Below are 25,021 nucleotides of genomic sequence, written 5' to 3' on the forward strand. Positions count from 1 at the left end.
TTCCCCACCAGTCACTATGACCTTTCAAAGGTAACAGAGCGAAACATTGCAATGCCACTGACCAGCTCCCTCAGCACCTTCAAAACTGGTCCTACTGCTTATTTCTGAGAGGTATACTACTGGCTTTACTACCACTAGCATCTGTTCAATAATCTGTAATAAGAGCTCAGTAAAACAAAATAAAGAGAAACCTTCTACTTTCTTAATACATTTTATCCACGTACAGATTAATTTTATAATTCAAAATTGATTAGATATTTAATTTGAATGATTAATTAATCAGAATTTCTTAAACAAGGGAAAAATATAATTCAAGATAACTGGCAATTAAAGTTTTTAGGACAGAATTATTACCTGGTTCAAGTCATTACTAAATACTGCAGCTTCTCTATGCATGCAAACAGAATTCAAACCCGTGAGGGCAACATTTAATCTTCAACTGTACACCTAATATGGTTTCTAATGTTGGATCTAGTCTTAATTGTCAACCTCAAACATCAATTTTCAAATTTCAGGTTTGATAAAAATGACTGTCTCAAGTAGGCTGCCTTTTTATTTATTTCTATATGCATATGCACACACATATATATTTATATACACATAAACACATATATATTTCCTTGATACTAAAATTGATTTACCACTTCCTCAAAATCTAAAAGTGTGGCAGGTCCTTCTAGTCACAATGAGACATTCTCTACCTAATGTCCATTTGTCAATGAAGGGTTGCTAGTTTAGCATTCCTGTTTCTACTAGGTTAGAGGTAAAGATAATGCTTTCAAGTAGCTGGAAATCAAGGGAAAGTGACTGTACTCGTTCCAGCTATACATTTCCATCAACAGCAGCATCTGCAGAGCTTGGATGTAACTGGGTTCCACAGCCTGCAGTCCACAATGAGTCCTGACTTAGGCTTCACAAACCTATTACACTAGAGTAGAAACAGTCTACTGCAAAACTCTGCTCCATGTCCAAGGATGAGAGCCAGAATTTGCCCCAGAGGAAAACAGAAATGTTTCTGAACATAGCAGAAATTGTATGATTCCTACAACATTGCTTTGGACTGACAACAGCTAGGATGAGTCACAGAAAGTCTCAATCCTAGAGCTGTATTTAGTAATATTTGCTGACACTAACACATCCAAATGCCCATATTATTATTTAGCCATTTACTTTCACTTTAATTAATCTCTCTGCAGATGAAAGCTAGATGGAAGCCTGCTGTCTAATCTTCTTCAGACAACCATGCTTTAACCTTTGGAACAACTCTTCTAGAATGTGCATTTTTTCCCTCCTTCACTTCCTACAAATACCTGAAATTAGTAATTTTGTTAGGTGAATAATGAATTAAGGAGATTGCTGCTATCAAAGACAAAATACTAGGCTAAAGAGATTTTGGTCTGATCCAGTTTAGAGTTTTTTATGTTCCATGAAAATTCCTTTTCATGTTATTCATGCCTGTGAATCAGAAACATGGTGCCCATACTAAGCCTCTTCTCCTTACGTCTACAGTGATTAAGATGATGCAAAGCCAATCTGTTTTGCATTTTATGGGTGAGATTAAATATTGTGAGGACAAACAGAAAAAAATCTATAAACTATACCCTTAGGAAATTACTATCATGTCACAGTGAGCACTCTGAAAGTATTTCTGACCTTTTATCAGAAAATCATTCCGAGCAGCGAAACATCCAACACTTTGGTCTATGACACCATCAAGCCTACACAGTGTCTTCTACTTCTTAATGATTTACATTAAGAAAAAGAATATTAACCCATCAAAAAATATATCCAGGTCATAAAAACTAAGTTTTGTGTGTTATTTTCAAATAGCCTGAGTAATCTGGAAGACATTTTCCTATTTATCTGCTAGCTAAACTTATGGTCTACAGCTTCATATTTTAATTTACTTCCACAGCAGGATAGAAATGTAAATAGTTTTGAAACCCTAGTCAGTGAAAATTTTCGTATGTCCATTTGGAGACCAGCTAAAAGATGCTGGACACTTGCAAGACAGCTTTTTTCTTCCAAGCGAAAGAAGAACAGGGACTGATATTCTATTCAAATGTGTACACTGGGTATATAATTAAACTAGGATGGAATGGCTGTCAGAAACAGGGAGTTGAAAAACGTGACAGAATTGGAATAAGCTATTTTATCTAACAGCACTGCCAACAGACTTTTTTTTTTTTTTTTTTTAAAACAGTTACATACACAAACGTGAAATAGAGGAGAGAGATGAAAACTCTGAGGGAACATTGTTTAGCAATGAAATGCTCAGTAGAATTTCATTGTTGTAGATTTAGGTTTGCTGAACAGTAAAAACTACATATTAACATATAAAGAAGCAGTTACATTTGCTCTATTCCTTTGTTCTTTCAATCTATCTCCCGAATCTGTCAGTAATAATGACAAAAACTTTCATTTAGCCTCCCCCCCCCCTTTTTTATTAAATTAACTGAAGTAGGAAAAGAGAATGGACGATGTGGGCATACAGGCATATTTCTCAGACACACAAAGCCTAAATTGTTTCTGCACCTTAGTTTATTCTTATATCATAAGCAAATAGCAATATACTGAAATATCTTTTGTAGAGCATTTGTGTGTGTGTGTGTGTGTGTGTGTGTGTGTGTGTGTGTGTACTCTGCTCAGAGTAGAGTAGTAAAGAAAAACCAAACTATGAGATACAGCAATTTTTTTTTTTAAAATTATAATGGACACAATGGGAACATACAGTCCGGTAAGATGACTATACTAATCAGTGCAAATTTATTTATTCTGAAGTTCAGTAAGAAATAAGGGATCTTTTAAAAGCGTTATTTGCATGTCCACAGTCCCCCCGCCACGGTTCGTTAAGGAGCTGTTGAGCAGACCTATTTTGAGCCTTCTGGCTTTATTTCCAACTATCTTTACTCAAAGCCATTGGAGTCTTACAGAGTCACTCCATTCTCTTATGATTTTCCATTTAAAAAAAGTACAACCGACTAAGAGATATTAACAAAAAGATAAATTAAGCTACCTTTAATTCCTAAATATTTTACTCACCTATCACATATAAAGAAGCACAAAAGTCTATTAAAATTCACAGTATAAACCAGAACAGTAAATTGATTGGAAGAAGGCCATGAGGCTGATTCAGGCTATGTAAAACGGAAATGGAGATAGCTTTAGAAGAGCTTTATGTATGTCATGAGGCTGGAAATAATGCTTAGAATCAAACACATTTTCCCAGGCATGATCACTTTTTCCCTAGCAAATTATATATCAACGATATCTTAATGTATCTTACTTAAATATGAGAGAATTTGAATTTTTAACTCAGTTTGCCTCACACCTTACATGAATACTCATGATATTTAAAAGGTCCAACCAGCCAGACATAAGATCATTACAGTATGAACATGTGTTTGGGGAAGGAAGAAGAGAAAAGCCGTGGAATTTCTACTTTATCCTCTTGCTGAAAGGCACTTTGCAGTCTGCTTACAGAGGAAAAGCTCAGGTTCTATTCCAGCTGACCTAGAAATGATTCATTTATTTATTTTGAATATTACTATCTGGAGCAAAGGGAACACTTTAAAACATCTCTGCTGCTGAACAAGTCGATTTTTTTTTCTTCCTTCCCCTCAACTCTGAGAAATGCTGGAGCAACAGAATATAGTATATATTTAAATTAATAATATATAAATATATATATATAAATTAATATATATTAATATAGTATTTAAATACTATCTTCTATTTCACTTTTGGGAAATCTTGAACCTGGGAAGGTCCAGCATGACCTACTCTGAGGTAGTTTGCACTGCAAGAACATGAGTCAGAGAGAAAGCAATCCTGAATTTTTGGCCACTGTAGTAGAGTATTCTGTGTAATGAGTTCTAAAATACTGAGCTTTCAAGAAGGCAAAACAGGCCATGGTCATTCACAAAAAAGTAAACAGCCCAAAAACTACACCTATTACAAATTATAACACAGCTATCAAATTAACATGGCAAGTGTACCATCATAAATAAAAATTTGTCATTAAACAGACTGTCCAAGCAACAACAAAGTCTTCCACGCGTTCTTACATCAGTACAGAAACTAAAAGATGATGGACATGCTAAAATTCTTCACAAGAGAAATGATCTATGCTACTATGGTAGAAAAAGTCAGAGAGCCATTGCTGTGAAACCAGATGGCGGGGATATACACAGTGAACTGTTCCTATCTTTGTCAAGAAGGGAAAGTACAGAAGATGGAAAATGCCAACACCAATTAGCTTCCTGTTAGTTATGAAGCAAAGACTGTGCTGTACTAAATTTGAAACACTTTTTGCAAAAGTAGTGATAAAGGAAAATTACAAGATAATTCACACTTCGTATTTACTTCATTCAATGTACAATAATGTCTTTTTATTGCCTTATTCACCAGTCCGAATTGAACTGTTTATGAAAAAAGTGGCATGTAGGATTTGACCCAGATGATCAACTAGTGACTCCAGAGAGAGATCAAGATCTATTCTTTCTGATTGAAGTGGGAACGAATCAAAATTCAAATAGAAAACAAAAGATAGCTCGGAAACAATATTCTGACTGGTTTAGCACCAGATGGTTCTGAGTAATGCATTTCAAATGAGCTAGCTGCTGTGTAATTTTCAAACAAGATGAGACCAAATGACTGGAGTACTGGCTTTTTAACAGCAACTGCTATTTAATGCTTCATTTGAGTTGCCTTGTCTCAAACAACCTAAAAATTTATACAGATTTCATCTCAAGGATTTAAGAAGTTCATAAATATTAAAAAATTAGGCGTGGATTCACAGAAAAATGTCTCCCACAGAGGTATTTTAAGTACTTTATTCACAGTTATTACTACTTACATTTTCTTTTTCCTGACTAGGAAAGGTGGCTGCATTAAGTGAAGTTAACAGTGATCTAAAGAAGCTTAAGAGTTTCTACTGGGTTGCAGGAACAGCAAAGCAGGATTTTAGCTTTTTGAAACAGCTGAACATTCAGATGGTCCAGATATTCTTGTTGAAGATTTTATTTGGCTACACGCAAAGCTTTTTTTTTTTTTTTTTTGGTAATAAGAGAAATATTCCTTCCCCCCTCTCCCCCCACAAAATCTTAAGGTGCTGCAGTGATTATGTGACTATCACCTTTTCCTGTTAGAGTACAACCAGATCAAGAAAAGTTTTGTAAAGAATGACAAAGTCCTGGCTGGGCTTTCATGTGAAACAAAAAAAAAGGTGACCAGAAGATAGTTTTTGCTGATTAGTTAATTCACAGCAACTTCAAGAAAGGGGTAGCACCCAGCTAACTATAAGCAAATACTGATGAATTAAAAAAAAAAAAAACAAAACTATAACTCATATAAACAAACACACTTCACCTATCCATAAATATCCATATAGATATAAATATGCACATGTAAGTCTGAATTTTATTTTCAAAGTATTAAAAATGTTAAACTAAGGAAGCTATGCAAGAGGAAATAAGACATTTTGATAAAACATCATCAAGGGCAAATTTGCAGACAACAGCTTTGAAGCTATTATCACAAACTCTTCAAAATAAATAACTATTACACCTCATGGGCAAAAAGCACTCAGTAGCCCTTAGTTAAGGCTTACGATGTTTAGCAAATGTTAACTCCTTGCAAGGAGCATTTCAAAGATTTTGCATACTTCACTGATATCAATGTCATCATCAGGAACTTTTTTTTTTAATTCGAAATACGCTAACTTTCTTTATAGCTAGATGATGACATCTTTAATGTTCACTTTAATGCAACAGAAGAAACTCACAAGCTTATTGCAGTTGCAGGTAGAACTGCGAACCTGTGCTTTTCCCTGGATCTGATTTCTAGTGTGACTGACATGTTCAAAAACAGACTTCCAGATCAAGTTCATTTTCACAAGCTGTTCAACGCTTTTCTTTACAGAAGCATTTTTTCAAGCAGAACTTATGCACCATAACCAACACTACAGTTACTTTCAAGCCACAATCAACAACACATTCAGTTTAAACATAACTTCCTAGGAAAATATTTATAGAGAAGCATATGCACAATGAAACAAAATACACACGTACGTATGGCTGAAAGGTGCTAGAACGCACTACAGTTACAACAGCAGCTCAGCAGAAATACATTACAAATCAACTTATTTTATTTAAAAAGAAGAAGAGAATGGTAAGTAAGTTAATAGAATTGCCAAAGAGGATCAGACTAGTGGTGCATCTATTCCTGTATCTAGCAGCATGCATTACCACCTTCTTAAAAGAGATATAGTATTGCAATAGGCAAACTAGAACAACTACACGCAAAGAAATAGTCTCCTAAACTTCAGTAATTACTAGTTTCCTTGATGATCAGGAAAAAAAGAGCATAATAGACTACTCAAATTTTGCTAATTAAAAATATTACGATTCTTTATATTCACATCTGTAAATAGTTAACTCTTTTAAATGCTTTTACATCAGCAGTACATTAATTTTTTTTAATCTAAGCATGTTTTCATTCTTTTCTTTCTAGCTTTGATTCTTTTGTCCTGATCTTGTTTTAGGATTAATAAATATCCCTTAAAAGAGGATGCGATAATGAGCTATAACTTTTCAGGCCAATTACATTCAGTTACTTTATTTACTTCTAGCATTCAACATTAGCATATAGTTCTGATCTTTTTCCACTTAACAGATATAGCACTAAAGCTTAAAGTTTAGTCAAAATTACCGAAATCAGAAATAAACAATTAAAATATGAAAAAATATAGTACAAAGATTAAGAGCCAAACTGTCAGGTCATACATGTCATTCAGAAAACTCATCTCCTACATTTCAAATCTGCTTTTCCTAGTGATGTTTTTCAAAACTGGCATTGATGTTAGGACAGGACATCACCGTATTTTGCTGATCAGCTATTGAGGGTAATCATCATCAGGATCAATTCCTTTTTAATACTTTAAACCTTCCAAACCAAGCAATTTATTTTAAACTTGAAACCTTTAAACTTGAATCTGACAAGTAATTCAGCTATACAAATAAATATCACTTAAAAGTCTATTACCAGAAACTTCTAGAATCAGAAATTGTTAAAAAAACCCACAAAAGTCCATTTGGGCTTTCTAAACACCAAGACATGATAATCTAATACAAAACTTGTGCCATTTCTCTGATAAATGGAATAATTTTCTACATCTTGAAGGTAACACTCCACTTATTTTCTTACACCTTCCTCCTTCAGAAAAAGTATTTTCCTTACCGATTTCCATAATCTCATCCCAGTGTTATACAGCTTAAAAAGGAATCAAACTTCATCTGTATTGATAAATATCCCTTTTGACTTTAGGTACTCCAATAGTTTTTACAAGAACATATCCCTTTTTTTTTGCTCATTCAGTTTTAGAAAGCTAATTTAGAGCTCTAATTATATGCAATATTTCTATAGAACAAGCCCTCAAATATTCTTACCATTCTAATCTCAACACATGGCCTCTTTGTTAAGATAACCAAGATCCTTTCAGTTAAACAAAAAGGATAAAGTATTTACAGGGGAGAAAAGTAAACACCTGAAATGGTCTTTGGCAGTACAAATTCCACTTCTAATATTTCAATCCCTAAGTGGCCTTAATTATCTCTAAAGAAAAAAAATGGATATTTTTGTTGGCAAGAAATATCTCAGCAAAATGCACAGAATTCTGTAGTTTCCATAGAGAAACATAACTAAAATTCATCTCATCGTTAACTTTAAAATGGCAAAGTACCACCAAAAACAAAGTGATACTTTATGCATTCTTTTGTCAGTTATTTGCATCACAATACATTTACAATTAAACCACTGTAGGAACATGTTGAACTTCATGCCTTTTTGCAATGAAAATCAGGTAAGAGGTGAAATTAACAAGAATTAGATATATGAAAGGGGGAAAAGAAAAGCTATAGTCTTTCTCCCCATCTTAATTCCATGGTAAATTTTCATTTGTTTCTTTTAGTCAGTCATTAAACTTAGGTAATATGGAAAAAGTCACTATTACCTTACCAGTTTTCTCAAACATGTCTTATTCCACTACTTTTCACTCATGATTGCCTCTTCTGATACATAAAGGATTTCAAGAGAACATGACCAAGGTGTTTTGCTTTAAAGCTTACAATTACTGTAATGTTAGTTTTACAGCATTACTGGGAAAACTAACAGCCAAACTATGAGACATTTTTGTGAAATCAGCTTTCCAGCTTCAAAACTATATTTAAACTTTATCTCTATTTGAAAGTAAGACCCCATTTCTGACTTTCTAAAATGCTGCAGCAAAGCTGAATGTAAACTTTTCTTTGGCTTCTTCGCATCAAAATTTCATCTTCAAATATGCCTAGAAAATTAGTGAAAACACTATGAGGTAAAGTTTCTAGACAGTTTAGGCTAAGCTGAGCCAATAGTTATGAATTACTCCTGCATTACCACTGTTGCACTGGCAATGTAGTCTTGAAGGAGAAAAAGGATGATCTATTAGCAATTTCTGCCAGCTGTCCTGGAGAAAAGGTTACAGAGACAAAGATATCATTACTGCGGACTTCTAGGTATGTCTTAATTAAATTGGCACAACGATTCTTAAACTCAAAGTGTAAAGCACGAAGCTTAAAACAAAGTTACAAGATTATCATCATCCTTCAACCTGAGGTCTTGTTCTTCTTCCAGAGTTATGCATTACTAATACATATCTAAAGGTGGCAGCAACTGTTTATTCTTAAAGGCCCCAAATTCACCTTGTTTAAAGGGTTCAAAACACTATCATAGGAACCTATCCAAAAATATGAAGGCCAAATTCATCTTCAGAGTCAGCCCAAATGTTATGTCAAGAATTAGTCTGGGCTAGAGAACAGCTGATCTATAGGTGACAAATTTCTGCACACCACTCACCTCCAACTTTGTTAGGTAGGACTAGCAGTATAGCTGAAACTCCACTGTAATATAAACAACTGGTGAAAGGCAGGTAGTTCTATGATCAGTAATATCTATCCAAAAACAAAATAGAACAAAACTAAAACAAATAGTGCAGTTGTGATGCTTTCCTACCTGAAGTCTTTTAGCAGTAAGCTTATCAAAAGCAGGTTGTTTTAGGTGTGATTTCAGGCTTAATAGTTGCAATAGAGAAACAGATGAAAGAAAGAAATTACACATTCGCTGATACGTATCTCACAGCAATTTTATCTTATACCGGTTAACATAAACTGAACATAAAAGAAAATAGAAGCCATGCCCATGTGCCTTTTCCCATGATTTCTATTTCAGGTTGTATTTCGTATATGCTAGAGCAAAGAACTATACCAATATTTTTTTTTTTTTACAGAGAATAATGCATCTTTTTCTTTGATTAAGACTTCATACGTGTGCTAAAAAACAAATTTGATTTTTGGAAGAGGATAATAAAATTACTATTAGTGTCAGCACAAACTGATTAAACAAGGTCTGCTACAGATAAAGAAAATTCCGTCCTTACATTCGAAGACTACATGTTGTCTAAGATTACTGTAAAGAGTTTAAAACGAGCTTTCCCTCCCAAATTCTTAACTACTACCAACTAAAATAATCATATATAACTGCATAGACACAAATTCACTCATAGGTAACTGACTTAAACTGCTAGGTTTTAATTCTAACAATGTAAGACGATGTAAGAATTATTATTATAATTATGCAGGAATCTCTTTAGCTTTAATATTACAAGTCCACACTTAAAATTCCGTTGCTCTTCCAACTGCACAGATAGAACACTGACTATAGCTACTAGGAGAATTATATTCATATGCTGAATTACAAAGAACCTAAAGACAGAAGAGATTAAAAGCTTACTGTATGACTACTTAATGTTAAAAAAGATGAAAATTAAAATAATAATAAAAAATTGTAATACTTAAACAAGAAAGGATAGACTACTCTTCGTTTAGAGGTTCTTGTGCCAAACAAATATGTTACTGAATTTCCTAATTCTGATGCAAAAAGTGGAGAATTTTCTTCCTGTACCAATATGCAGTAAGAAGAAAAGGTCTCTCCTGTTGATGTCTCCTGGTGAAAATGAAGAATTAGTGCCCTCAGAGACCGCAAAGGATCCTGATGAGAACTCACTGGACAAGAGGAAAAGGAAGAACTGAAATTGATCAGCTGGGTTTATTTAAATGACAGCTACAAGTTTGCTGGGAATTTAATGAAATAAATATAATGAAGCTTTCACAGAAAGCAGCTGAGCTTTCCATGACAGGCAAAGGATTCATTTCAATATCAACTGCCTATTTTCTTTTTTCATGATCATGTGAATCCAGGCAAGCTCTCAGTACATGAATCATCAAATCTAAAATAGAAACTGTAGAAAAGGGAAATAAAGTCACTATAACCAGCAAATGAGCTAAAGGTAGAAGTGCATATTCCAACTACAACTGTATAAACTACTGTTCAATTTACTTCAGGGAAGTTCTTGATAACTTCTATGTCACAGATCTTCATAGTCTTTAAGTTGTTTCCAAACATATCCTATATCTTTCCTTATATTTGATTATGCTTATATTAAACCTTGCAAAGAGAACATTTTCCACAGCTAGCTACCTATATACTTTTGTTCTTGGAACTAATGACCTATCATTAAAAAGAACTAATTATTTGGTTTAATATTATTTTGATGGGAACAAAGGTATTTTTTTTTCCTTTGAAACAGCCACCAAAAAACAAAACTCTCCAAACTTATCACTTATAATTATTAGGACAGAAGGGAACATATTCATTTGAGTTTGAAATCCAAAATGTCAATTTCTATTGCTTGCTTTAGCAATTTTTGAGTTATGGTTAATGTTAACAATCCCCAAATACAGAGCACAGTGAATACTGTCAAATTTTGTGAGTATGGATAAGCTGAAATTCTAACTTCATTATTCATAAGTCAGTAGTTGGAACTTAAACTTGAGACCTTTCGATAAAAGCCTATCTCAGATAAAAACTTGCAGTGAAAACACTAGTTATCTTGCTTCATTTCAGTCCCTGGTTAATTGCTGTTTGGGAAGCAGATAAACAGATTAAGGAACTCTTAAGATACACCAATATACCTAATAATTTGCATCATACTTGCTGTAGTCAGTGACCAGAGTTGCAAACTAAGATGTATGTCTGTGGTCTGTATGGATTTGTCTGTGGTCTTTAAACAAGAAAAAGGTGCAGGCGTAGTGAAGTTTGCAAGCTCTACAGCAGCAAAATTCCTCTCCCACAGAAGCTAAGGGGAATTTTGTTAGGAAGCCCATATGTAACCATTTGCAATGCAGGCTGAAGCCAGGGACAACTACAAGAACAGATCACCACACAACCAAGAATCTAGGAGGTCTGCTGAACAGGGCCCCCTGGAAAAATAAATGTCCTTCTGTTTGACAGTTTGGAGGCTGTTAGGATACTCATTGAGAAAGAGAAAAGTAATTTTTAACTTCAGCTGAGCAGCTTTTGGTTAGACCTTTTAATGCAGGAATTTAATATTTTCTTCAGAGAACAGAAAGAAATTTTGAAAGTGTTGTGCTTCAGAACAAATATAAAAAGAGACTATTTTCAGAAATTTCAGCCTAAGGGCAGAAAACTAAACCACCTACGCAAGGAGGTTTATTTTCCTGAACAACACTTAGTGAAATAAGTGAAAATATTCCCACAATAGTAGTTTTCACTGATTGCTATCTGCCATCCACTTCCCAATTTCAGATATTAACCAGATGCTTTTTCATCTGATAACTAATCCTGAGAATTCACCTCAAGACTTATGAATTACAAAAAGGTTAACTGATTTCTAGCAAGATCAGAGTAAGTTTCAAGACATCTACTGGAAATGTAGCGCTTTCTGCCATTTCCTCACAAAGTATTTCAACGCAGAACAGACTTCCAGTGAGCAATGTTCCAGACAGCTCAGAAACGTTTCTGGATGAACAAAAGTAGAGAGAGAAACTGAAAACAAGCTTGCTAAAAAGAGGGAGAGGGAGAATGATTTTTCAGAAGGTGGGCAATGGATGTTGCGTCCAGAACCAAACCCTACAGAAGCAGAGATATCGGAAGAACAGGAAGTGGTCCTAGACAGGCAAATGCTGAAGCCTAGAAGTTTACTACTGCAAAGTCAGCATATTTGGACCCACCGTTTCAAGAGCTAATCAAATTGCCAGTGAATTTGAATGAAGAATGACTCAAAGAATCGAGTATCTTGTATTTTATAGAACTGGGTATAGTGGTATTTCTGCCAGCTGTCTGAATAGCATTAGTATCTGAACACAATGGCTTTAATGCAGTATGCACTAGCAAAGAAGTCAAACACTGCTTGGATCTCTGGCACTTTTCATCTGTTCTGATATGTCTCCATGCAATTAATCTTGGCCACTGCCAAAAAATATTATAAATTATTCACTAGCCAATCTGTCTATAGTAATTACTTTTTCCCCAGTGGGACAAGTATTAGAATCTACTACGTGCATTAGATAATACCCAGAATTCTGGTAGAGAAAAGCCTGTAAAAAGCCTTGGAAGATTTGACTTTCATCTAGTTTTGGAAATAGTAAGAAAAAGAATACTCATCATGAAACCCTTGAAAGAGTGATTGGTGTTCCTTCTAGCCCATATATATGCTAAGAGGCATAAGCTGGTGTCTCTGCAGCAGAACTACAAATACCAGCTCAATTCATTCTGCTAATATATCCCTCATGGCTTTATCCAGAAAGCTTTGTCTATTTCCATAGCCAAATTATTAGGTATATGTTTTTATTATTAATAATATACCAACTGATAAGTTATCATGCTGCTAATACTGTATCAGCAGTATCAATTGCAAGGTCACGCAGCCTTTTACGAACTGAAGTATGAAAGATAACCAATGTAATCTGAAATATTCATTGTCATTAGAGGTAACGTGAATAAACTAACAGCATTTTGGGGACAAAAACACTTTTGCAAGGGGAAAGGAGGCCCTGACTGGGAGAGAAAGGGGAGGAGAGAATGTGGAAAAACCAGATAAGCTATTAAATACAAAAATTCTTTTACAGCCTTGAAGGTTTTATCCGCCTAAGTTTGACTAAACTCAAGGTCACGGGGGTAGGATGGGAACAGTTAAGGAGTATAACATATAACCTTTTTCCTACAAACCTTCCTTTGTTTATACTTCTGTACATCATGACTGTAAAACTACTACTGCCTGGACCTTGTACTTTGTATTCCACAATTACTAGACCAGCTACTGACAGATGAAATGCATTTAATTTTATTTTATTAAATGCATTTAATTTTATGTTACTGAAGAATTATGTCAAACATGATGCTGAAAGATTGAAGCTGAACCAGTATGCTTGCAGAAGTATCTCAAAATATGAAACAGTAAGTAATGGATAGTAACAAGCATTAAATACAAAGCTAGAAAAGAACTGAAAAATATGGTACACTAACAAATCAGTGGATGTCCTAGGAGCAGGAGGAGGAGAAGAAAAAGGAGCAGGAAGAAAAGTAAGAGAAAAGTGATTGGAAAAAGATGCTAGAAAAAAAATCTTAAACTCTTTGCAAAACGCTTGACAAAGACAATAATTATTAGGAAGAAACTGTGGTAAAAAACAGGAATTTTTTTGTTATCAGAAGTTAAAACTTGTACTAAGAGACAAAACAGGTTTTCCTGAATCACTGAAGTTATTATGCCGAAATTTTTTAATTTTTTCCAAACAATGCCTTTAGTTAATCCAGGTGGAAACAGTTCTAATTCATCAAAAATTCTGTTTCAATAAGTAATAAAAAAAATAAAAATACTCTGAAAAAATTGTTTCCATTAAGTTCTTGATCAGCTCTGCTTTTGCATTAAAAAGAAAATTTAATCTCTGCACCTCTGTTTTTTTGCAGGTATGGTAGAAATAAAGGTAACAGATATTAACAGAGTTGACCACTTAGTTAACCATATGACTGGATGTGCCAAGTACTTGGAAGTTAATCTTAGAATACTTAGAAATTAATCATACCCCAAATTAAATTTCTTCCTAAAAGCTCTTTGGACAGTAGCAGCATCCACCACAGTTCAGAGGAAATTTCAAATTCTACTTACCTTTTTAAGCATCAGTTTTTACAATTCTCTCTAGAGATGGTCAAAATTACTTGCCACAGAGGTAGATTTATAACATTACTTAAAATTTCACTACTTTCCATCAGTGTTAATGCCACCATAAAGCATTTGAAAGATGACAAATACTATGACAGCAGAAAGCTCAAGAAAGTCACTGGCTGACACAGTCTCAGAACGGGGCTCATTTAATGGAAGCGTATTTAGCATTTTGCATTGTTCCGTCTTTTTTTTTTTTTTTTTTTTTAGTATCACATTCCAAATACTTATTTGTGAAAAAATTTTACATATATCTCGAAGTTCTGTGAATACTTAATGATCTCTCTTTGATATAACAATTCCTTATTTCATACACAGATATTTCTTGGAATATACGACTTCAATAAGGTTGGAACATTAGTTTGTTGCTGAACAAACAGTTGCAGTTATCGCTTTACAACAGTTATGATAATTTAGCTCTTGCGGTGGTGGCGGTGGGGGGGAGAGGTGAAAGGACAACATCAATGCTTGCTCAATAGGAAAGACCAGAATCACTGGAGAAAGAAATGTAAAAATACGTATAGTATTCACGTGCTATACTTTTCAGAGGAAATTAAATTAAAAACAAGGGATGAGAAAGGAAAGTTTCTCCAGGAAAATATTACACTTAACTTCTTAGACTGTAACGGTTATTCCATCTCTCAGTTGAATGACTGACTGAGCATGCTCATTCCCTTGAGTGAGCAGTTCTTTGAAATGATTAATATTAGCTCTTAATGCAGGGATGAGTACAGTTAGTAATGGCCTCAGAAATAAGTTGTCTACAGATACTATACTTTTTTCCTCCTTTGTATAAAAACAAAGTGGTTTCAGTTGTACTTTTTTATATATATGTATATATACACACACAGACACACAATGTAGGCATCACATAAAAATTACGCACATACACCATCAACATATATAAACATAAAATATGCAAAAGAAGGATTTATAAGCTGAAAACTATTAACAGTATTAACAAAAATATAATGGTTATGTACTGTGTCACATCAAAGCACTAAGTCAATCTTTCATTTCTGATAGGGGCCAAAGTCGTTTATGGAAAAATACAGAGCAAATCCAGTAATAACACTTTCCTCAAATATTTTCCCACGCTCGAACATGTATATGGACATATATTCATTTACATTAAATGAATATATGGATCACAGCAAAGATCCCTATGGAATCCCACTGGTGATTTCACTCCAATGAAAAATTTTTTTTTATTAAAAAGAAGTGTGTGCTCGGATATATACATAACTTACATATGTACACTCCCCCACACATGTGGGAATCATCATTTCATGTCCAATTGCACCAAGTGTTCCAGCTTCAGTTGGCTTACCTCCCATAATTTTAGATTGACAGTTGATAAATTCTGGTTTCTTGTCTGTAAGGTACCGCTGACAAGTGTGATGAAGAACCTGAAAGAACGTGCATTTTTCTGAGGCTGTGCTTGCTACCCATTGGTCAAAAGCATTTTCAAACAGTAAATCAAATTCTGGGGAATCCTAGAAGGAAAAAATAAAACAAAACAAAAACAATCATTCTAGTGTTAGAAACAATTTGAAGAAAAATGTAGAACTATCATTTTTTTTATAAAGCAATTATGTTGAAAAAATAGAGACATCACAAAGTTGAAGATCATCCTGGAATTATTTTTCCCCTGCAGATTTTTTGATAGAAATAAACAGGCAAGAAAATTCTTGTTTTTGTCATGGATTTTTTTTTTTTTTTTTTAAATGAGAAATATTCATCTCCGGGGGAAGGAAAAAAAAGAGAAAGAAACCTGAAACTGATAACAGGAATATTTCAGATAAAAAAGTTAAAAGTTGGAATCGCATAAGAACTCATTAGCTACAGATATACAGGATTTTCTTTTCACCATGGAGAAGTCTCTTAGCATAGAATCCACTTCCATGCTATGTTATAGGAGGTGTGGTTCTGCTCTGGTTATTCATGCAAAGAAGAAAAACAGCTAGCAAGTCCCAGATATTGTAAGAACTGATAAGTGAAACTCAAGATCTTGTATATGTCTCAAGACAACATGAACAAAAAATTAGTTCCAGAACAAAGTAAACCCTGGCTCTGTACCCTGCATCAACGGCCAAAAGAAACAGACACTATGCAAGCAGTATTGCTATATGTTTAGCACTATCCGCTAGATAGCACTTTGTAATCTAACTAGTAAATACCATTTTGAGTCAACAACACTAAGAATAACAGGAAGACAAGTTTGGTAGGAACTTGTCTAAGCTGAAGTATTTAAAAGTATTTTCAACCTGAAAGTATCCCAAGCTGTTGCTTACAGAGCTACCTAGCAGATGGTGGGAAGGGGTATAAAACTCATATCCCTCATCTGTGTTCTTTTTCTTGTTCTCATTGTCCTTGTACCCAGAGCAAAGATAATTCCACTCCCTACATTTCATATGACAGTAGCAAAGAGCTTCTTCTTTGTTAACAACACTGCACTGGGCAGTAACAGAATTTAGCGCGCCATCACTAAAGGGCTGAGGCAGCTGATCAGACCACAGCTTTGAACAAACCGAGGCGGCCAGCCACAAGCACGTTTTGCTGTGCAATGAACACATTAAGTCACTTTTTGATCACACAGTGTGAGTCACATTCATAACTTCTAATTTGACTGTTTTACTACTGTTAAGCTTACTATATGTTAGCACCACTGTGTGTTGAGAGATTTCACGTTACAGAAATGCTCGAGGTAAAAATTCTAGAGGGATTTCCAAATCTACTTAGCGCATATTTTGTTCTTAAATCAGTGTTCCTGTGCTGTTAGGCCCTTAGCAGAATCAGATAAGAAATACAGAAGGATCTGAGGAGAGGACTGTCCCCAAAAGAGGCAAGTTTTATTCTGTCCCACAAACTTGAATCTCAGAAACCTCCTCCACAGTAGAGCTTACTGCTCTGTCTTACAACACAGCTCCAAATCAAAATGGAGCCCAAGAGGCTTACAACTGAGGATAGGGCAAACAAAGCTCTTATTTTTATGTTTAGGAAGAGGAAAGAGAATGGTAAGAAAAGGTAGGAAAGACAGGAAGAGAAAAGGAGGAAGTATCTGATAAGCTTGCCTTCTCTGTTTTTTTCCACTGAAGTATACTTTGCATATTCCATAGACTTCTTTCTTTTTGGAAAATTTGCACTTAAACCTGTATATTATATTTCCAGCTGCCTTGTGAACAGTGAAAGGCTGCCTGATTCATAAATCAATTATAAAAGAGCTCAGTTGTCATGTTCTAGAACTGCTCAGCCTACTCACCCGATTAGGGTCGATACCATTGACCTGGCGAAGCTGCTCGAGCATCCACTGCGTTCTCTTGACAAAGGACGTGGAACCTTCAAACTGTTTGACCTTCGTAATAGATGCTTGAGCCGGTTTCTTGTTTGTCACTGAACACAAAAGAAAACAAAGAACATACAACTGAAATGGGCTTGGTCTTTCAAAAGTATGGCGTTTAGTTCACTTATCAGTAGCTGGTTTTATGGTGTATTTTCTACACTGTCCCACTAGTTCAGCCACGAAAGCAAACATATACCACTGTCTCTGACTGTAGAACACATCCTCTTTCCCGGATAACATGGTAAAAAGCAAATTCATCCTTGTCAGAACGGTGGTACTACGCCAAACAAGCATTATAATACTCAAAAATAGACATATTTCAGCCATTATCAGGTTTAAGTGGTCAACAGCTTGTAAAACTGAACTAAAACTAAGATCTTTCCAGTTGATTTTTCATGAGCGCTTCACTATACTCTTTTTTTCCACACTAATTATTTGCAGTGGGTTCTCATACCCAGCGTCTTATTCATTTCTTCTTTACTTGAACTTGCAGAGAAGAGAATCAACATGACTGTACAACTCCACATCAAACTGCATATGTGCAATGTCCACATAGGTGCTCATTTTTCTACTATAGCTTGGACTGACTTCTATGGTGGCAATTGATTCATAAAACTACAGCTTACTCCAGTCTTTTCGTAACGTCACATGTAGCTCACGTTCATATGATAACGTCAACATCGCTGATAGTCAGTTCCCAGTTTCTAGTCAACAGGCATAAATATATTGAGGTACTGCATCAAGAAAGAAACCATAAAACTACAGACAATATAGCCCATGGAAAAAAATACTTGCAAGAATGAAGGAACTAAAGATTTCCTTTCTCTTCCCCAAATTTTATGCATCATAAAGACCATAAGCAAGAACAACCTTACTTAAACAAAATAAAGATACTTTTAAATTCACAAATAATAGGAGTAAGTCTTTCAAGATAATTTTAGTCTTGAAAAAAATGCAATATAAAATACCCACAACAGTACTAAACTCAACCTCAGGTTTTCAAAATGTTCTTAAACATTAAAGCTAACTTTTCAACAACAGGAAAAAAGGCTTCCTGTATTAGACTCATTCTCTATACAAAGATATTTCCTTTTCATCGATGTGACTGCACATACGTTTAATCTCCAGATAAGTTTTATAAGCAAAGTCATGCAATGCATACCTTTTCAGTATTTTACTTGAACATGATTTTTCTGTTGCTGTTTAACTCATTTCCAAAATACATTTTCATTTTCAGTGAAGAAATATTTTGTAGAATCACTGCACTGCACAATCTATTAAGGCTGTTGTGCCAATTATTCCTCTCCCTAAAATCCTTTTATCCATGTGACCCTTCCAAATCAGCAGTACTGGGAATGGTCACTCTTCTCTTTGCTTTCAGATGCTGGCTGTTAAAGGAGACTTTTTCAATAACCAAGAGTTTAATAATCAGACTGTGTTTTTTAGTGCACCTAATTTACCCAAAATGATTAGGAAAGCCAACGAGCTAATAGGCTTCCCATTCTGTAGTTAGGTGCTGCATGGGGATGAAAATTTATCATTTCACAGATCAGTGTCTCTGACGTTAAATGTTCTGTGGAATCAAGCAGTAAATGTAGATTAATACATGAAAAGTTCTTTTCATTATCTCAGAATTATACATTTCAGTTCAGTGTGCATCAGTGCATGTAAAAGTCCAAGCTTCTCTCATTTAAAGGAAAACTTAATTTGATATTTACAGTAAATTCATTTCCAAGAAAATTGTAGTAGGCCAAGAATCATATTTTAACACGCTACATGGTAGATAGCGGCTTTAAAGAAATTACCTCAGAATAGAAAGCACAGTTGGACTCAATATGTTAGCCAGTTTACTGACGAAAATATAATACGCACGTTGCCAGAAATGTCTTAATCAGCAGCAGAAACATTGTGAATCAATTTGTTGTAGTATCTGATTCCATATTGCATGTCAAACGCTACAAAAGGGAGGAAATTAATGTTATATCTGAAAGTTGACAGTAAAATTAGATTAGAACTAGTATTGAAATGAGAACAGTATTAAAGAGTCATTGACTGCCCAATACCCTAAAAACTCTGAAATACAAGGCAATATCCTTCTTTGAGGGTTCAGTGACTTAAAACAGTACTGGAGTATTTTTCTGGAGGGAAACAGTTTACTTCTACAACAAAGGTGCAAAAAGCCAAACCTACCAATTTCGAACAAGCAGAGGTAGACAGACAGTAATTTTATCTATGCTTTACTAGTAGTGTACACAGGTCCTGCTTGTATTGCAAATTTACACACCACTGAGTGGGAAACAAATTCAAAGTTACACAAGTAGACCACAAAGTTATGTCACTGCCTTCCCTAAGTTCATGGTTTCTAATACATGCTTGCAGCCTTTTTCTCAACCTCAACAGCAATTTTAGCAGATTCTGCAGCATCCCATTGTCAGTAACATATATTTCTACAAAATAATAATAATAATTAAAAAAAGCAATCTTTAACAGTTGCTCAAGTTTAAGTTCTGTGATTTACTCCCTTGTTCTGAAAATCTGTCAATATTCCACTGTTGAACGAGCTACGTATTAAAACAAAATTTGTGCACACTAAACACGTGCCACACTAGAACTAGAACTAATAACTTCGCAAAACAATGCATTCAAAACCAGGAAGCACTACATGGAAGCACTTACATGATGACATGTTTTTTTCCATAGGACCGCTTGCCTTTTTGTAATGTAAAGAATGGATAATCAGTTAATGAGATGCACAGCCCTAACTATTTATAGCAAACTTTTCACTGCTCTGAATACGTGTGTTTCTTAGGCTTCTATATGGCACACATTTGTAGTGCTATTGAAAACAGGGGTTATAATTATTTTGAGGTGAAAATATTGAATTTTACAGATTGGGTAGCGAGGCACAGAATGATTAATCTCAAAATCTCCATAACTTTTGTTTGGCTGATTTGATGCATCCAAAATTAACTATTTATATTTCTCTATATAGTAATTCTTGTGATCAATGAACAGCAACTTTGTTTGCAGCTGGACAAATGAAGAGCACACCAAGTGCCTTAAGTGAGGAAGCTCAGGAGTATTCCCCTTAGTATTCAACTATAAAAACCTTTTGATTAGATAACTGGTTCAATATCACCCATCACACAGTAAGTCTAGGAGAGGCAGAATCCTACTCTCCAAAACAACTTATAATTGTCTTGAATATCTTGGTCATCATTTTAGAAATTCATTTCAAGTTGTTGATATGATCCTCTTGGAATGCTGACCCTTTAGGTCTCACATCCATGAATTACTGCATGCAGCCAAACAGATCTAGATGCAGTTCATCTTTTGCGTCTTAGTAGTTAAGAAAAAAAATAACCTGGAATTTCTAGAACATTCAAAATCAACCACCCACAAAATCATCAAATATGCTTTAAAACATTCATTTAGTCCATGACAGCTTGACAGTGGTATGGCAGTCATTACAACTTTGCACAGACCCTCTGGCAGCTGGGAACAGCATCCTCACTAGCTGCTCATTATGTTGCTCTGCAAACTAGAGCATTTCCACACAAGGCACTGAGTGGGCGTTAACCTGCAAATATGCAAAAAGTCGTTTCTTAAATCAGAACAAAATTGGAAGCAGTTACATGCTCCTAGCCATGCTCCCTCTCTGAGAAGTTATATTTATGCTTTCGCCAAAATCTTTCCCAATCATTATCTACCTTAATAAAACACATGGGAAAAAATTATGCTTCAATGTCAAGGGTTACTTTTGGTAACAGAATTTAACCTTATGCCTTCAAAACAGGAAGTTGCAATAGTGTGGATAAAGTACATGCAATCAGAATCCAGTAACAGATGGCAGGTCCATACAGTACTTCCGCATGTCATCAGACACAAATAAATTAGTTTTTTTCTTTTCAATTTTTTCTTTTTTCCTCTTTCCGTTTTTTTTTTTTTTTTTTTTTTAAAAGAACACACATTATTGGTAAAGGAAGAAGAAATTTTTTGAGAACTACAATTCATGACAAAATACTTTGTGGCTTTTTTTTTTTTAAACTAGATTAAATTATAAACAAAAAGCATAGAGCAAGAAACAGCATTATTTCTTCTGAGACTTAAGGCATTACTAACTACTCTGCATCCTAAGTTACAGGATAGAAGTAAGTCATAGCATTAAATTTCAAGAAGGTTGTTAAAGTTTGAGGCATGTATTTAAGTTAAATATTGTTTCAAAAGCGCAAATCAGAGGAGAAATATCCAGATGTGAATTAGCTTTAGAGCATGTTGTGACAAAGTCAAACTACTATTCTTATAATCTGGAACATGTCGAACCAAATGTATCTGAATTTCAGGCCTAGCTAAAATTCTAGATCATAAGCTGGACTGTAGTACCTCACGGATGATTTGAATCTTAAGCAGTAACTCCACACAACTCTTCACACAGAAAGCTGAAGGATACAAAAGTCATGGTCCAACTTCATCTCATCTGCAGTCCATCCATATGCATATATATAAATATGTACGTGTATGTATGCATGGGTTTTTTTTTTTTCCCGGCTTCTACAGTATCTTTAACTACCTCATACCAAAATAACCAAACAATGAAAAAAGCTCCTTAAACACTATCCAAAAGCATCTGGCTTTGAGAACTAGCCAGAAAGTTCAAAACTACTGCATTATGAACTCTTCTTTACTGGATGAGATTTGAAATACATATTTAAGAGTCAAGATCCGCGTTTGATGTCCTGATTCTGGATTTCTGTGTTTAAATTAAGATCTGTGTATTTAATCAAAGGAAGGACATCCAAAACTAAAGATGTGTCTTTTTTGCTTAAAATACACTAAGTGAAGCAGTCTACCGAATATTGAAGCTTAACAGCAAGCTGCTCTGAACTCTAAAACTCTTTAGGTAATCAGAAATTTTGTGACAAATGGCTTGATTGCCTCACAAAATTTCTAGTCATATTGCTGTGTATTTATAAACTGATGAATGATTGAAATAACCACTAAAAAGGAGAAACTCAAGTTCAAAGTCTTGAAGCAGTCAAAGAAAGTGATTGAGAAAACTGCTCATATTATAATAGGAATTTTTGTATCTGCACAAGCACTCTATAGTTCTTAAAGATTAAGTAGCCTAAATGTTTGTTGCTGTTTTATCATTAGTTCTTCAGAAAAAAAGGAACTAGTCCAAATGAAGTGAGATCTCACAAGAATTACTTTCATTTGTGAATGGACAGACTGAGCTTCACTTTTGGGTGGGTTTGCAGAGGCTGCTGAACACACTAGCTAGCTGTGTAGTTCAGCTCAATAATATTCACCAATTTAATGCTAGGTCAGCATAATCTAGCTGCATGTAACAATCTGTACAAAAGCATGGATGTCCATCACTTAACTCACAAATAATGATGCAAAGTAAGTAAAATTGTTTGTTAATAACCAATAATGGGGGGAAAAAAAAAATCTTAAAACACACAGTCACCAAGACAGTCTAAGGCCTTTTAGAAATCTCTTTGACCAAGAAAAAGTTGAACGCCTCAACACCATAGTGTGATTTGATTTCATGGTTCCTGTATCTAGAATTTAATCATTCCTACATTCCTGTAGAAACGTTGCTCTAAAGCAAACTTAAAGTTTCACAGTGAGACTCTAAGTCTGAAAATAGGTAGAAGTTTTCTAGATAGATTTTGATTTGCAGTAAAAATAAAATTAGAAATGCAGCATATCTTTATTGAACATATTAAATATCTCATACAGTTTTTATTTTGGAACGGACAATATGGTGATTGTATTAGCAGTTTTGGTGGAAATGCATTTTTTTCAAGCCAGTTGTCAAAGAATAAAAGAAGGTTCTGAACAGATTGTGAAAGAGAGAATTACTCCTCCATACTTTTCAACTCTTCAGGGTTACATATCCAAAACCTGTCTTTTCCCTCCAGAGTTATGTTTGTGCAACCAAATCTAATTCTAATTCAGCTAGATCCTTCACTCTCAGCCACCAGGGAAACAAACCATATTTCACAAACTTCCAAAACCTCATTGACTAAAATTCTGACATTCACATACAGAATTTTAACAAGCTATAGTTACCAATTAGTCTGAGAAGCTATAGTTTCTGACCTTCAAAAAAAAAAAGAAAGTGACCTTGTTTTACTGTCCAAATGCTACTCAATTCTATACCACTTCTGGGTTGCAGACTCAGAGAACAACATAAGAACAACTTACCTTGTTTCAGGAAATAAAGTTTAAAGAAATCCAAGACAGATTTATTTCTTGTAAATATCATAAAGTACAAAGTCTTAAAGACGAGAAGACACCACCAATAAGATTTCTATAAGGATTCACCTCCATCTGCAATTCTCACCTACCTCATCCCAATGTATCCCAAAGCAGAAGTCCAAAAATATTTCTTTCCATTCCCCTAAAATGAAGGGCTCTTATCTTTTTGTCACAAGAAAAATCTTATTACAATTTTCCCCAAATTTAAAACCTTAATCTCCCTCTTCTCTTCCCCAAGTGAGGAAATGGGGACTAGTCGGCGAAAGCAGTACTAAGCTACACGTCCCTCAACTCTTATGATGGTAGAAGCTTCTTATTATTGCTGTTCTCCTATGTTCCTAGGTAGTTTGACCTAGAGATCAGGCCACATTGCTCTGTAATGGTCCTAACAAAACAGAGTATGGTCCTGGAAAGCAGCTTCCCAAACTTCCCAAAGCAGTTTTCCAACAATCAGACAAAGCAAGCTGAGAATAAGTGAGGTAGAGCAAGCTGGGGCATTGTAATCTATTTAGTTATTAAAGAATAAGGACCAGAACCATGAAACTGTTCTGATACACAACGTGGAGTTCAGAAAAAAATATTCCCAGTTTGCTTTACACAGTGGTTGCGAGTTTCACTGTGCGTAAGCTCCAGCTTTGAGTTTGAGCACCAAAATTCATACTAGTTCATATTTTAATCACAGCAGCTTTAACTAAATCCTGACTTAACTCTTTAAGAACTTCAGAGCCTTACCACTGTGGTTCTCCAGCTGCTACCTCCTGCAGCCTTAAGGCTCACGGTGATTCTTAAACCTCTGCTATCTAATACAAAGAGAAACTCTGAGAAGATAGAGCTAATAAAAACCCAGATACTGCCACTTCCCATTTCAATTTTAGGTATAGGAAAATCAGACATATTCACAGTGGAAGACAGCCAGCCCCACTTAAGAACTACGTGCAGCACTGCTGCCCACTTTTCTCTCTCTCTTTTGGGGAGAGAGGAGGGGAGTAACTCATATTTGCATCCTGTTTCTTGAGAAAGCAGCTTCTCTGGGGAAAAGGCTCCATCTAATAAGAGAATGTGGGAAGGAGGAAGAGGATCCTGAGTAAGATATTCGAATGGCTAATAACAAGATATTAAGAGAATGAGGAGAAAAATTACCCAGAGTCTTCGGTACTTTCCACATTTTCAGGCTTTCTCTAGCTCTCCATCACTCCACTAGTGGTCTGTAAGTCCCTACTACACTTGATATCGGTATTATTCTTGACCTGGATGCCACAAAATTCAAAGTTTACCTTTTACTAAAATCTGTATTGCAA

The 25,021-nt window shown here is 34.9% G+C and overlaps 1 protein-coding gene across 7 annotated transcripts in view; it reads right to left on the bottom strand.

The window, feature by feature from the left end:
• STXBP6 (syntaxin binding protein 6) overlaps window positions 1-25,021 on the bottom strand; it is a 135,045-nt gene that overhangs the window by 17,726 nt on the left and 92,298 nt on the right. For all 7 annotated transcript variants that reach the window (XM_068946361.1, XM_068946364.1, XM_068946365.1 and 4 more), the window contains 2 exons: window positions 17,376-17,506; window positions 15,444-15,609 (listed from right to left, as the gene is read on the bottom strand). In XM_068946361.1, coding sequence (XP_068802462.1) covers window positions 15,444-15,609; window positions 17,376-17,506 — 297 coding nt within the window. The remainder of the gene's footprint in view (window positions 1-15,443; window positions 15,610-17,375; window positions 17,507-25,021) is intronic.

The sequence above is a fragment of the Struthio camelus genome, chromosome 5 (assembly GCF_040807025.1).
Source record: "Struthio camelus isolate bStrCam1 chromosome 5, bStrCam1.hap1, whole genome shotgun sequence".
NCBI lineage: Eukaryota > Metazoa > Chordata > Aves > Struthioniformes > Struthionidae > Struthio > Struthio camelus.